Source organism: Anopheles marshallii, chromosome 3 (assembly GCF_943734725.1).
Source record: "Anopheles marshallii chromosome 3, idAnoMarsDA_429_01, whole genome shotgun sequence".
Classification (NCBI taxonomy): Eukaryota; Metazoa; Arthropoda; class Insecta; order Diptera; family Culicidae; genus Anopheles; species Anopheles marshallii.
The window spans coordinates 80,158,315-80,173,309 of record NC_071327.1 but is presented as its reverse complement, the minus strand read 5'-3'; the positions used below and the strand labels follow the sequence as shown (position 1 = coordinate 80,173,309).

General features: G+C 43.6%; 1 protein-coding gene across 1 annotated transcript in view; it reads left to right on the top strand.

Annotated features, from left to right (window-relative positions):
- LOC128713366 (uncharacterized) overlaps window positions 1-12,003 on the top strand; it is a 31,957-nt gene extending 19,954 nt beyond the window's left edge. The window contains exons 4-5 of the mRNA XM_053808224.1: window positions 9,979-10,174; window positions 11,793-12,003. Of these exons, the coding sequence (XP_053664199.1) occupies window positions 9,979-10,174; window positions 11,793-12,003 (407 nt within the window). The remainder of the gene's footprint in view (window positions 1-9,978; window positions 10,175-11,792) is intronic.
- The last annotated feature ends 2,992 nt before the right edge of the window (window positions 12,004-14,995 follow it).

The following is a 14,995-nucleotide window of genomic DNA, read 5'->3' as shown; positions in this document are numbered from 1 at the left end:
TTAACTAGACTTGGAAAGCTTCACCCATCAGCGAATGCGATTTGTGACATGCTTTTTTATGGTTTTGCTTCCGACCGGCCGATAAGACCGCGACACCGGCTACGGTTAATATTGGTGACATTTTTCTTTAAAATTCTCATCATGACCACCGTGAGCCGGCACGTGACCAACGAACACATTTGGTGACCTTTTACGCCCCAAACCGTCTCCGTTGGCGTGGGTGTTTTTTTTTTTTGGTTCATTTAAATATTACATTTTAAGCTGAGAAATACTCTAATGTGCGACTTCAGCGAGAGAGTGAAGTGTGATGAGTTTCATAAATTTGACGGCTTTACAAACGTCCCTGTTGAAACTGGTCCACCGGGACCAGTGGTGAAACCGTCCCGCAAACCAACCAGCCACCTTCAAACGTTTGTGTGTTAAAAATTTGCATTCCATTTGCGATCGTTTCATCTTTTTTTTTTTTTTTGCTGTTGCTTGTCATCGACATCACGTAGTTTATTTTTTCCTTTGGGCTTTGGATGGGCTTTCGCGAGTGTTTTATTGGGCAATATTGAGTCCGGCGATATTGCGCCGCGTGCGTGAATTTTAATATCGCTAATGAGTTTTGCGTGGTTCCGGCAAGAAAGAGTTAATGTCGCGTAAAGGGAATCGTTTACGAATTCAACCACTGTACGGGACCATTATCGACGATGATGATGGTAATGTGACGACACTGCAGACTGAGCAGAACTTGTGGGAGTGTTTGCGTTGGGAACATTTATGTTACGTTTGATGTACGGTGGTCCTGTACGATCTATCGGAATGCAATACAAATATAGCAAGAAAACGCCTGAAAGTATGCAATCTACAAGACAAAATGTTTTACAAAAGCCACAGGTAGATGATTAGCAAATTGAGGCCTAAAATGCATCCATTTGCATACTTTTCGGCGCTGAAATATTCTTCGGATCTATTTTGGTTTCATTTCATTAGTTTTGATTGATACATCGAAACCCTTAGGATTGTTGCGTTCTGACCATAAAATTACTTTCAAACTCACTAAATCATCATGATGCATGCAACGATGATTCAAACAACGACCGTTAAGCAACAATCCATTTATCTGAACCGTTTTAGAGACAATGCTGATATTTCGAAAGAGTGTGCCACGGCTTTCGTAAGGCACAGCCCAAAAGCCAAACCACGCCGCCGAATTGTTTGCACACCAATCACGCATACCTAATCAGGCGGACAAAGCGAGCAATCAAAAAGGACCACAGCAAATCAACGTGCGGTGCACAAACTCAACCCCGCCTATGATGAGACCTCATCAGCACTGGACAATTTGTACGCCAACGACGTAATTGAATGCGTCACAGCAGCTCAGCACCGCCGGTATGGTGTGTTCACTTCGCAGGAAGGACCCGATCTGCGTCGATTCACATATCCTTGGGAAACACTCGGTACGACACTCGTCAAAGGACGGTATATAAGTCTCGGGCTTTTCTATTGCCCTTGCCACTCTTGTGCTGTTTGTGGGAAAATAGTGTGCAGAAACCGGTTTTCCATCGAAACAAGGCTCAAGATCTGTCTCGAAAGTTTCCGACAACGCATGGGATGATCGTTTTGTTTCCACTCCTTATCGTAGACCCAGGGTAGACCACTGGGTGATTGTAAGGGAGAGGGGCAACCGAGAAAAACATTGTACCGAAAATATTAGAACCGTAATTCGGTGATGTTGAATTTGACGCAAAGGCACACCGTGTACCGTCAGGACGGTTTTTCTGAGGCGAATTGTACGGAACGTTTCGGTTGGTTTTGTTGAACCATTTTTTCCGCCTTGCCGTTGGATCGGTGGATCAATATTTACCATTCGGTAGCATCTCGCATACTAATCCGATTACGGGATCCGTGTGTGTGTGTGAGTGCCACACAGCGGCAAGATACAAGCAGTGCTCATGTTCATTCGTGCCCAAATTGAAGGATGGATTTCTCCGAAATGGTTCCTCATTTGGAAACGGTCGTTTACCGTGCGTAATACTTAGGATTTTTATCATTCTCTGCTGGCTTAGGCTGCGCCCAGAGTGTGAAAGAAACGAGTGAATTTGGATATAAAATTTGTTTTCCTCTTTTCCAGCAAAGGTGTTAGCATACGGATAGAAACGCTCGCAAGTTTGTTTGGGAGATTAAACAAGAGATGAATATTTGATTGTGTGTTTTCGACACAGCAGATTATTTTTCTATCCACTGGGGAATTTGGAACCGAGCCGGTTCGGGTTGTTAAAGTCTCTTTACCTTTACGAGGAAAAGCAAAATCTTATTCTGGTGAAAATGCGCTCTGTGCTTAAATAAATGGATTAGCTACGCTTTGTTGAACAAATTTATTGAGTTGTGCTAGATTCAATTGATTTCGAACGTGTTGGAAACCCATCAGGCAAAAATCGTACGCCTTAATGTTGTTACACTCTCTCATCATGCACTCATTTGATTTATTTCAATATTTCCCCCATCCCTGCCATCGTCCCGTTCTGTTGCCTCATTTACACCTCAAACCAAACAAAATCAATCCTCATCATAGCTCAAGCCATGTCAATGATGCCTTCACCGTGTACCATCGAAGGTACGGCCTCCAGCGTCGAACGGACGGCCACGAAGCATCTCGTTATGTGAGCTTACAACGGATACAATGGATACTCGAGCTCGCGTCGTGAGTGCCTGCAGCGCGCCCTTCCCGATGGACCGGGTAAACGATGAGCTATCCGTCTCTGGAGCAACCGATGGTGGTGACCGTCGTGGGAAAACATCGTTCCAGCCGTGGCGCAAGCATACGAGCGGACCGTTATCTGGCGGGTTGACATTAACGAGCGGTTTAGATTTTAAACGATTATGTTGTCAGCCGGGCAAATCAGCGACGGAAGCCGGGTTAAGTCCTCATCTTCTGCGGGCTAAACGACACTTCGATCGGATGTGGTGTTGCATGACGGTACAGATAAGAGTTGATGGGATGGATTTGTAAGCGAATAATTGGCCTGATACAAGGTTGATCTTTATATGAGACAAGGTTGAAGGTTGACCAGGTGTTAGACCTAAGAAGCGATGTTTTATCCATGTAAATAAGACTAATCTTTGAATATATTTTTATAAAACCATCTCAATGTCGTGGATGTACACTAATTAATTTCCACTTATTTCGCACTCCATACTTTTAATGACTCCACCGAAACGGTGTAATAATTATGCAGACGTTCCGCTGTTTTTTTTTCTTTCTTTTTGAAGTGCAAACACACACGACCATTTGCCAGGAAGTTCACTTTCAAAATGCGTCTCGCTACACGACAACTTTACGCGCCAAATAGTCTTGCGTGGCTTAGGATTGACTGTGGACACGGAAGGCCTTTGTCTGCGAGTAAGCCGTCCAATAGAATGGAGAGCGAAAAACGGGATGCAAAGAAACGGAAGACAATGCAAAATTAAGCTCACATGCAGCTCGAGCGTACATTATCATTATGCTAATGGCAATGTCAGTATGGTGGGTTTTGTAATAAGGCAGTCCATTGTGCAATCAAAGTTATTGTCTGGCGTGGTGGCACATTCTGTGGAGTGCAGCTACATGCAATGTGTAACTTTTTTTTCTGAGGCTGTTGCGGCGATGTAGAGGGACTTCAAAACTTGTGAATGTTTTTGAAGAGCTCTTTAGATAAATATTTTTATATAACAATATGTCAACAATATTACACTTTTCATAAATTTTGTCCAAAAATGCTACAAAATAATATTCTCTAAAGCTTGCCTAGTCAAAAACACTCACAAAAACCTTGATCTTGATCCGACACAGCCAATTGAACGTCATATGCGCTATTACATAAATTACTATAAATCGTTTGACGCGCAATTAATAATCCCTTTGAATGCGGCTACACATTCCCCGCTGCGAGCCGGAGATTTACTAACATTGCAATTGCAGTTGGAACTGCCCGCGTTTGTCGGTTTGGTGTTTGCAATCGATCACTCCCAACCGTTCCACGGTAAACGAAGCGAAACGTATTCGAATAGCCAGCGTTCGTTTATGATTCCAATAGGTGCATCCTTTATGCACACGCATGCATGTTTGTGTGTGTAGATGGTCCCACTTTACGAGCGTTCCATAGTCACACTAATCGGATCACGGTCGTTTCCGTTGTCCTGTTTCGTTCCGCTTCGCACAGCTGTGCCGTGATGCCCGAAAAACAACACCGAAATGGAGGCACAAGATTGTTTGAAAAATTTAGCAGCACACGGCCGGCAGCGTGCCAAAGTAGTGCTTGTCCTAAAGGTGAAATTGTATCTCCTGTGCCATAGTGCTGTACCGTGGTGCTCTTTCTATTTGCAAGGCTTTCAAAATCAGTCCTGCTCACACTCGAAACACGATAAACGAAGCCATTTGTATCCCGTTTTTTTTTCGTTTTCATTTGACAAACATGCCCCGATATGCGTGTGTGTGTGTGAATATTTTTGCTCAATGTTCCAGACTCCAACGACAACGACAATGACCGGCAGCATGTGATAAATGGATCCGAGTATGGGAGGGCCGCATGTTTACTTATGCTATTTGTGCCCAATGCAAACACCATCATTCAGAACGGCTGATGAGCGTTAGATTGCGAGCTCGATCGAATTCCTTGCCACGTTCCATGGAATGGACCGCTGTAAAGTGGAAAGCTTCTTTGTGGTTTTCTCAATCGATGGGCTTTTTTTTAAAGCAGGGAGCAGACACTTTTCAGACCATTCTCTGCTACAATCACAACCGCTGCGCTTAGCAGGGTTTTCGAGCGGTCGATCGGGATGTTTGTCACTATCAAGAAGTTAAATATTTACGTTTGCTGAATGGGTAAGAAGAGGATCCGTTTGCTTCTAAATTTGTTACCATTTTCTGAGCGAATAAATAAATAATACATTTAATGGAGACGCCTAGCCGTGCTTGTGCTCAATATTTGATATCACTTGCATTTCTCGTACTCTCGTACTATCATCCAACTATCCAAAGGTTATTTTCGGTACGAAAGTGGTGCGTTTCTGCTGGAAACTGGAAGCCACCAGCAGTGAATGATGCACCGCTTTGATGCACCGGACGGATGCCAGATGCAGTGCAGCCATCACGCAAAAGCAGAATTCGTATCCATCCGCACGAAAGCGATGGTTTGGTTGCTGACCGGTGCACTGTCCATTGCAGCTGACTGCACACGTGTTTGGAAGCAGCTGCGGAGAAGAGTTTGCTGTTTAACCGAACCTGCTCCGTTCTGGTCGTTTCCGTTGCCCAGCATGAAGGTAGGTTCGTCGTTTGGAAAGAATGTGTTCATAAACAATGATTATGGAGGGGCACGAAAAGGCAATTGGATGACCTCTTGTGATTCTGCTGTTGACGTTTGGCATCTGTTTGGGAGGAAAAGTTTATCACAGACAAGCTGTGACGTGAGTGAATGACATTGAAACACATTTCTCAATCATATGAATAAACTATTGTATGATGATTGACATACATAACTCTTCAGTAAATTCATAAGAATCAAAAGTAATTACTGAAGTAGTACAAATATTCTTATTCAAGTACAGTTTCAAGTTCTCCAAACCAACAAAAAAAAATGTCCTGAGGAGCTTCACTCTATCGCTGCAACATTTTAAAATTCGCTTGTTTATTCCCTAATATTTTGTAACATTCCGACGAGTATGACACCACAAACTACAGCAGTGCTTAGCTACCCCAAACACAAGTCCTTCGCTTTGCGTTATGCTTCCACTTAGCTTTTTTCTCTCCAAAACATACACTCAATCATCGGGCAGGAAATGTCGTAATTAAGACCGAACGGTTTCGATAACGTATCGCACATCAGTTTTGCGGTGATGCGTCATATTACGCCACTGAAAGCACATTTTATTATCGTGTGCTGGTACCGGTAATCATTAGCTTGAATAAATACACACACACACACACACAGCAGCGACAGCAACGCCGCCACAAACGTGATCGGTGCTGGTAGCAAGTTCGAAAGCTGCCTTGCATAATTATTTCATTAATCATGTACCTAAATTGGCCCTAGAGTGGAGCGCTTGCGATGCGTTGCGGTGTGTTGGGGCGCTTCTGGGGGTGAGGGAAAGGTAAGGCTGATATCCCCTTGGGGGACAACAACAACAACGGCAAACGCTATCGTACGATACGCTTGCCGATAATCCACCCAAATTGGCACTTTTCCTTGCTCTGCTTAACGATATGTCACCATTTGTGTATGTGACGAGTGTGCGTGATGGTAAGTGGAAAAGCATGATGTGCTGGTTTTATTGGCTATAATGGGTTGGCACGTGAGGTGAGGTGAGCGGTGCATAGTACGCACCAAAAATCGATGATTAGTAGAGCATTTAGATGTGGCAACGAATGATACCCTTTGATACTCCCAGTTGGGACAGGAATGGACAAATTGCTACCGAACCGTAGCTTATTCCCGTCAGCCACCAGGCGTCTCCATGGTCACCTTCATCAACGTACCAGGCGTCTCCATTAGCAGCACACCAGCAGTTACCAGTGCCCGAAACTGGAAGTACGGCTTCAACATTCCATTTGTGGTCACACTACCGTGAACTTGCCCTTCGCAAGCTCGTAGTTCACCGACACACCGATCGGTGAGGACAGAGTACTCCACGTGCAGCGTTCACACGCTAGCCTCTGCGACCTTGCCTTTAAATTTACAATTGCGGTGAAAGGTAGACGTCATCGGGGACCGTTGTGCCGGATGTCCTGCTCATCCTGTAGCAGGTATGCTCCAAATGGTACACCCGCCAGTGAGCCGATCCCTTGACTTTTCGTCCAACTGGGCCGGTGATTGGTGCCCGTGTGCCACTTCCTATGTGCATCAAATAAATCATTCATTTGCAGACCCTTGGGAAGTAACGGAAAGTTCCCGACGAGCACTCGAATGGTTGGGTGGTTTTGTGGTTTTTTGGGAGCCCGAAACGATACAGCGGCAATACCCAATCAACGATAGGCCGTAAAGATTGAACTCCAAACCCAAATCCATTTCCATGTTCGCAACTCCACAGAAGGGGGCGATCTGTTTCTAGCACGAAATGTTTCAATCCTTCCCCCTTTCAGCAACCGCTTGCTGATATGCTCGATGAAAGCAAACAGTCAAGGGCAAGGACATCGCACCAGCGTTTTCCAGGGGCGCATGCACACGTACACAATCGTCTGGGCAGATGGGCTGGGCAAAGAAAAAAAACTGGGACGTTGAGCGATCGAAACAGACAGAAGCAAGAGAAAGCGCTCCATTGTGCTTACCCGGATGACATTGTAGATGGAAGCAGAAGCGAAAGCAGCAAAATAAAGCAGCACAACGTGAGCCATACCGTGCTGAAACGCAATGTATTGTGAACGAGATTCTCAGCACGAGCCAGGGAATTTACCCGGACATGGGTTTGAGCATAAATCAAAATTGAATCTTGTCCGACGTAGTGCGGTACGATCTTTACAGTGTTCCAACGGAAGGACATTGATTGGAATGGATGTGTAAGGTGATGGTGGAAAAAGCAAGAAGAGCAAACAATTTCATGCAATATTGTGTTAGAAAAATGCTTAAACATTCCACTTCGTTTTCGTAAGCTGTGGTGTTATTGTATTTAAACTTAATTTCAACGTGCTCTTTCATTAAAAATAACTGAGATTCATTCATTCGACTTACAAAAACACAAATTTGCTTACAGCTTTGCCCAGCATACGGTTTCTTTTCACTTGCATCTCCGGGATGAAATAAAAAACTCCCCGAATGCATTCATCATAGCGAATTACAGCAAAGTAATTATTCTCCAGTCCGCACAGTTTACATTAGTGCGAATTTTACTCTTCCAAAGATCACCTTTTCGTGTGGTGGCAACGTCCCACCGCCCGGTCCCGGTGCCATTGCATTCTTCGGCAAAGTGATTTTTAATTATTTTGCAAGTGCCTAATTTTCCGCTCCAGCTGACGGTTTGCACGGGTATCGTCATTCGCCGCACGACCCCGAGCAACGTTCGTGGCGAAACACTTTACATCTTGACTTGCAAGACCCGTACCCGCACGTACTACGGGCTACGAGCGGAAGATAATTAAATGAAAGCTTGCGGACACAGTGAATAGATATCCGTGCGAGCGGGCATCTTTGTCCGGCGTGTTCGCCCTCTCCAGACGTTGGCAAGTTTTTTCTCCCTTCTTTTCAAGCACAGTTTTCGTTCGGCTTATGGGAAGATCCGTACTTAAACCACGGCTTACCACGGCAGTGTTGTGCATAGTTGGCAGTGGGTATATCGGCCATTTATACACCACAATCGTAATGCTTTCGGGAAAGGGTTCACCAGGGAGCGAGAATTCATATGGAAAACTACGGAACAACCTGAACAGAGCTAGCTGACAGTGGCATGAATGACGGGTTGTCACGAAAGCGGGATCATCGCGGCACTGGGTGCTGAGAACAATTTTACCATCCGGTACATCGCTCAAGGTACACGAATATTATGCTTCCACGTCTACAACCGACAATCCATCCATCACTTACCGTCCAAGAAAAAGCAAGCGAGAAAAATCCAAAGGATCAAATGAAGGTCGCTAGACGTTTCAGCAGCAAAAAGGAGTAAAAACAACTGTACCTTCTGTGCTGCGTTCGTGTACTTGAAGTGTAGCGAAAAGGAAATAAAAGTACGCTAAAAGTATATGCAGAAAAACAAAAAAAAAATCTCCTGTAACATTGTATAATGATGGAGCATTACGGGTGTCCGCATTATGTGCTCGAGTGTAATCTGACTCGTGGGATTGTCTTTTCCTTCTGGGAAGATCCGGTGCCAATATTTATGCATGATGCTATGCTATCTACCGTGACCCGATGTGCGCTGGCTGTGACACCATCCACCGGTGCTAAAGAGAATTTCGGTGAGAAATTAAAGCTGATACTAAGTCGGAGGCTTTACGAGAATGAAATCCAATAACTCTTCGTGGGCCGCAATTTTGGTTAATAAACAAGCGAGAAGCGGAGGGCGGAAAGCGGGGATGGTTAAAGTGGAACATAATAAATGAAAAAATCATGATATAATCATCAAATTGTGTTCGATCAAGACAGATTGAGATCATTCCTTCGCAATGTGTCGTACTATGTTAGGTTTGCGTGTAAGTGATGATAATGGGAAAGCGTCCATTTGTATTAAAGTGTTTAATGTTTACATATTTAAATGGTTTTTATCAACAAAAACACACTATGATGACACCAAGGTTGTGTAAAAGATTTTTTTTCAAAAAGAAAATGTTGTAATTTGTTAAAACAAACCTTTGTTGCGCAAATTGCATAGCTTCTGGAGTTAGGTCATGCGGTTTGCATAACTTAGGCTGAGTTAAGCGATTTATTAAAAAAGATTATTATGACAATTTTTTAATGCTTTGTTTACTGCTATATAGATGTTTCGTGAAATATATTTATTTTTAATTTCAATTTCAACATATTTTTTCACCATACTCATTTTACCAAACAAAGGTTCTTCTTTTATTTGCGCCCCAACGATATTCCATATCTTCCCAATAGTAAAGAGATCGAAAATGTTGCATAAAACCACCTGACACGTGCGACATTTATTGAATTTTATGACACTTTTGTAGCCAACTTTGCCGGTCATCTTTATCCCAATACACATCACATCACTGCGTCGCGTTCGAGGCATCGTTTTACTTCCCTCTTCCTTTCGTTTTCGACCGGTCGGTTGAATTGTTCGAAATTTGTATCATCTTGCCATATTATTGGTGCGTTGTTTCCTTATCATGGCCCACTTTGAAGACGGACGATCCGTTCTTTGTCATCATCTTCGCTACTCTTAAATTAATCCGTCCCGGGGTTCAAAGTTCGTCTTTTCTCGTTTTTTCCGCATCGCATCACATTACTTTCGATTTGGGCTCTAGTGCTTGCGTTTCGTTCATCCCTCCGAATCTCTTTCATTCCCTTATCTCCCGAACAGGCCTTTGGAGGATGTCACGCCATCCGAACTACTTCGGGGAGATCGTTATCTGGTGGGGCATCTTCGTTATTTCGCTGAACGTCATCGAGGGCATCGAATGGGTCGCTATCCTGTCGCCGATCTTTACGACCCTTATCATCCTCTTCCTGTCCGGCATTCCGGTACGGGAACGGTCAGCGGACGAAAAATATCGGGAGTAAGTATCTAGACATACATATACATAGAGAAAACCCACACAAAGATCCACGCACGCTAATGCGTCACTGTAAAATGAAGCTTAAAGGTTCAAACAGCAACACAGCGAAACCAATACAATGCACGAAAAAAGAAAATGGCCATATTTTTATGATGGTGAGAGAGAAATTCGACGAGAGCGTTGATTGTTGGCAAATTTATCCTGCTGCTGGGAATAAACGGCCGTTGGCGTCAGCTTGTCTGAGGCGTTAATTTAACCTCTCGCCTGGGCAAAGCGCCTCCCGGCCGGGCCATCCCGACACTGATTGTGAGTGACAAGCGATTTATGTTTTTCTGATGTCGTAAATATTTCCCACCCAGGCAAAAGGACATAATCTTTCAATTAATTTCATTTCGCTTCAAATTGTACACCAACGAAAATAAGTGGTTTTTCCAGCCCGTGTTCGCATGGATGTTGACATTTTCCTCCACAAAATTGATGCGAGATGAATGGAGTCAAGGTGAAGGTAGGAGAAAAATAAACACTCTCGGGAAAAGATGCTTTCACTAATGAATGGAATCAACCTTCGTTGCCTCTTTGCCCACTGGCCCCGAGAAATCGGCAAATAGTTGGCCGAAAAAATGTGAACATTTCGGGGAAAATGAAAATATTTTCTGCTTCTGCGAACCACCAGTGATGGATAAGGGAAACAAAATAACAGCAGCAAACATGCGAAACATCTTTGTAGATAGAGCGTGTAGCCAAAATGCAAAACAAACGTTCGTTTGTCTTTAGGAGTAACAAATCTTTATCAAGGGTGAAACTGTTCACGGTTTAGTGGAAGGCTTATTGCGTGCCAAGCACCAATCGAACGATAACTACTTTCGCTCTATGCTTCCAATACACGATGGGAAAGCAAGAAAAGAACAGCTTTGGTCACGCTATGTTAGGTGGCATAATGGAAAGGGATTGTTACTGTTTTTGTGTTGCTCGCTCTTTCTTCCATTTCTACGAACAACCTTTTAATGGGAAGTTTTTTGGTCACGTAATGAACGTGATAAACACCGAAAAGAAGCATGACTGGTACACGAATTGGATTCCGGTTTTTGGTCGATTTATTGCCACGATTGTGCGATAGACCGGTGTATTATGAAAGGAAGCAAATTGGAAGCGTTTAAGATTGAAACGATTGGTTTATTTATTGTGACATGGTGACGCACCGGTCTGCAAAAGTTATGGGGATTTTCTTTGAACGATACAGTTAACAGTGCGCAAATGGTTGCGTGTTGTTGACAGGATTCGTGTATTTGCTTTTACATTTAGCTAATAAACATATCAACAGTTATACCTTGCCCTTTACCGATTCTTTTGTTAGTGCGTAAAGTTGCTCGTAGTAGAATATTTTTAAGCCGATCCCACCAAGCTATCCGTAGGTGCATATCACACCAGAACGATATGAGTTTGCATATCCTGAAGCTGCATATGCCAGATGAAGCGGAAAAAATACTAATGTCCATCATTACCCTTTGTGCTATGTTCGATGGGACCTTCTTAAAATCCTCTATTGTGATCTCCTTGTGATAAAATGATCATTTCATGTCTTTTTCTCTTGCCCTTTTTCTATGACTCCTCCTACTAGTGATCTCGAGTACCGAAAATATAAAGCGTGCACTTCGCCCCTCATACCGATCCCTCCAGCAATCTACTCCGAGGTACCGCGAGCGCTCAAGTTCATCCTGTGCTGTGAGTTTCCGCTGTACGATTCGCTAGACAAGCGCCGCAAGGACGAGGGACCATTCGCGATGACCACCTCCATATCGGTGGCACACTCGCACTCTACCCACACCTAGCAATCGGGTGGAATGGCTGCATCGGGACACTACCACCACTCCTACGCCGGTGGTGGAGGAGGACCCGGTGGAGGTGGAGGTACCGGCGGAGGGAGCACGAGTACTTCCAAGGAGCGCAACTCGATAGGGCGCGTAGCCAGCTACTCGTCAAGCCACCGCTCCGGTGGCAGCGGTGATCGTCGAAACGATCGCTCCACGTCCTCGCAGCAGCAGCAGCAGCAACAAAACCAACACTACCACCGTACCGTCAGCAGTAACAGCGACTTCGAGGACTCGATCGTCCCGGAGCGCATCACCTGCATCTCGGGGGCGGCACATCAGCAACAGCAGCATCATCACTACCACCATCACCATCACCATACGCATCAGCAGCATCACTATCAGCAGTACCACCATCTGCCGCAGCAGCATCTGCAGAATCTGATCGGTGATGGTAACAGCTACGCGTCCGGTTCGGCCCAGATAACCACCATTTTGTGATCCCGTCGTGGCAGTTTCGCGTGCGCTTTACACCCTGGGCTGCTTCGATGTAGCATTAGCGGCACTGCCTCACTGCTGTGTAGTATATAGGCCTACTATGTTATCGTTTGTACATACATACATCTTGTTGGGGGGTGGTGCGGGCGATTGAAAAACCCTTGCAAAGCAGTCCGAAGGGGTTGCGTTTGCTCGATTGTTTGTTTTCCGTGGCGTTAGTTAAGTGGATTGCGATAGCAACAATACGTTCGAAGATGTACACTATCTTTGGACCGAGCGTATGTAAAGTGTGTATATGTTTTTGCGTGCGTGTGTGTAGGTGCCCGGGCACCTACTAGATCATGTTCCAGCGCAAGTACGTTAAATGCAAAAACCGCGCAATCGTTCAAAATCTCGCTAGTTCCTGTTCAGTCGTCAAGTCAGTTAAGTAGTGTTTTAGTCGTAGTTTATCAAACTTTATCAAAGTATTCTATTGATTAGAGCAATATTAATTAAAAAAAAAAAACAAACAAAAACAAGCGATTACTGCGATCGCATGTTATAAAGCTTCTCTAGCTGGCAAAATGCAAAACCATAAAAAAACGCTTAAGCATAAACTTTCTCCCATGCTGTGCTTTTGAAGGTTGATGTCCAACTTTTGCTCGAACGAAATAAGTTTGTGCACCATTTGTTATTAAACTCTGCGTTGGGCATCCAAAAAAAGAGAGTGCTCTTCCGGCTCAAAAAGTACACCAAAACGTTCCGAAGCTCCGGTTGCACAATGCGAACAGCGGACAGCTAACGACACACGACGCTAATGATGACGCTCGAAAGTGTGACCTTTGAAGTGTGTTTGAAGTTCTGCCGCTATCATTCGGTGAATAGCATCTGATTTCTCCATTCGAACCTCGTGCATTTTCAGGCCACAGTGGATGTATTCACACTCCTTTCGCTGGTTGCTCTTCTCATGTTTCATTATATTCTTTCGCTTCGATTGAACGGTGTGCCATTTTTATTTCCAAGCTGTATGACCTTTCCGTGTACAAACGTTTTCCGAACGGCGAGTTTTCGCAATACATTTTGCTTTACTGTGCAACTAACGAGAATTTGCAGGAAATGTCCTTTGTGCTTTTATATCTGTTATTTCTCGCGTGCACATTTTCAACATTATCAAAAATAAAGAAAAAACATAGACACATACCTAACCATCGCATACGATGCTCCGTTGTTAGTCACGCTCGGTTTATGCATCTATCAGGGAATAATCTGGAAGATGTAATCGATTACCGAGCGGTTACCTTTTTTTTTGCACGCGTCATGCGAGTAATCGAAAGCACTCAAAACGTTAACACAATGATTTACGCCAACTAAATCGAAAAACCCCAGCGACAGATTACCCAAGCGTTCAAATGCAGACTCCATCACTTGCGGATTACCTTTGTCTACGAAACATTCAAAGCGAATCCTAAGTAAAGCGCCACATGCATCCAAAGGAAAAACCGCGCTTTGACAGTGCAAGTCAGTGAGATTTCAAACTATTAACAAGCTAACTTACCACTTAAGGAAGCAAGAGAAATATAACAAGCCAATTGGTATAAGAATTTGCAAAACTACCGTGGTGTAACTGGTGGACATAGGAAGCCGGAATTTGTATCATCCTAAAGCAGCTTGTAGAGTAAAGGAAACAAATGAACAAATGAGTTAAAGAAAAAGACAAAGTTTAACAAAATTGAGCTCGTAGTGTATTAGAATTAGACAAAATTAAAACAAAGCAAAGATATTAAGCAAAATAACAAAAAAGATCATTACCATTGATAGAACAATTAAAAAAGAATACAATCGAAGGACAAAATTGAACAGTTGCACGCGGTATCCATTTCCATCTATTTAAATGATCCTTGTACCCACGAGTCTTCGGCTAGAGATTGAAAATGACCTTTTTCGGGACAGCTATATTTTATGTCCGATTTTCCATATTTTAACGAATCACACTATACCAACAATCACTGAATATTATAGTGGAAAATCTATTACTATCTTATCTATCCCCTTTTTACTACGACACCAAAAACCTTTACTATACTCTTGCTCTATCTACCTTTTCCACCTTAGGAGAATAAAAAAAAAAAAACAAACAAACAAACAAAAAACTTTCACGCAAAACCGACAACAATTTACAACCTCTCGAACCCCACACTCTGCACCCTTTGTAGAGAAAGCTAGGCGACAACCTTATACCGAATGTAGAACTGATATTAGAACAATATTGCTGGTGTATCTCTTCCCTGCGGAACAGCAACCCCGTACAATGATGATCGACCATCGAGTTCGATGTATCAGCAATCAGTGGTGGGAAAATAAACCAAAATGGTGAAGAATTTATGGAACATATAGATACACAGTAGAAGAAAAAAAAACATCCATTTGTAGCGAACAAATTGAAGAAACAAAAATAAGCAACACAATTATACCGTAGAGCGAACGAACGAAACAAATCCTAACTCCTGTCTATGTAATCCCTATCGAATTTGATCGT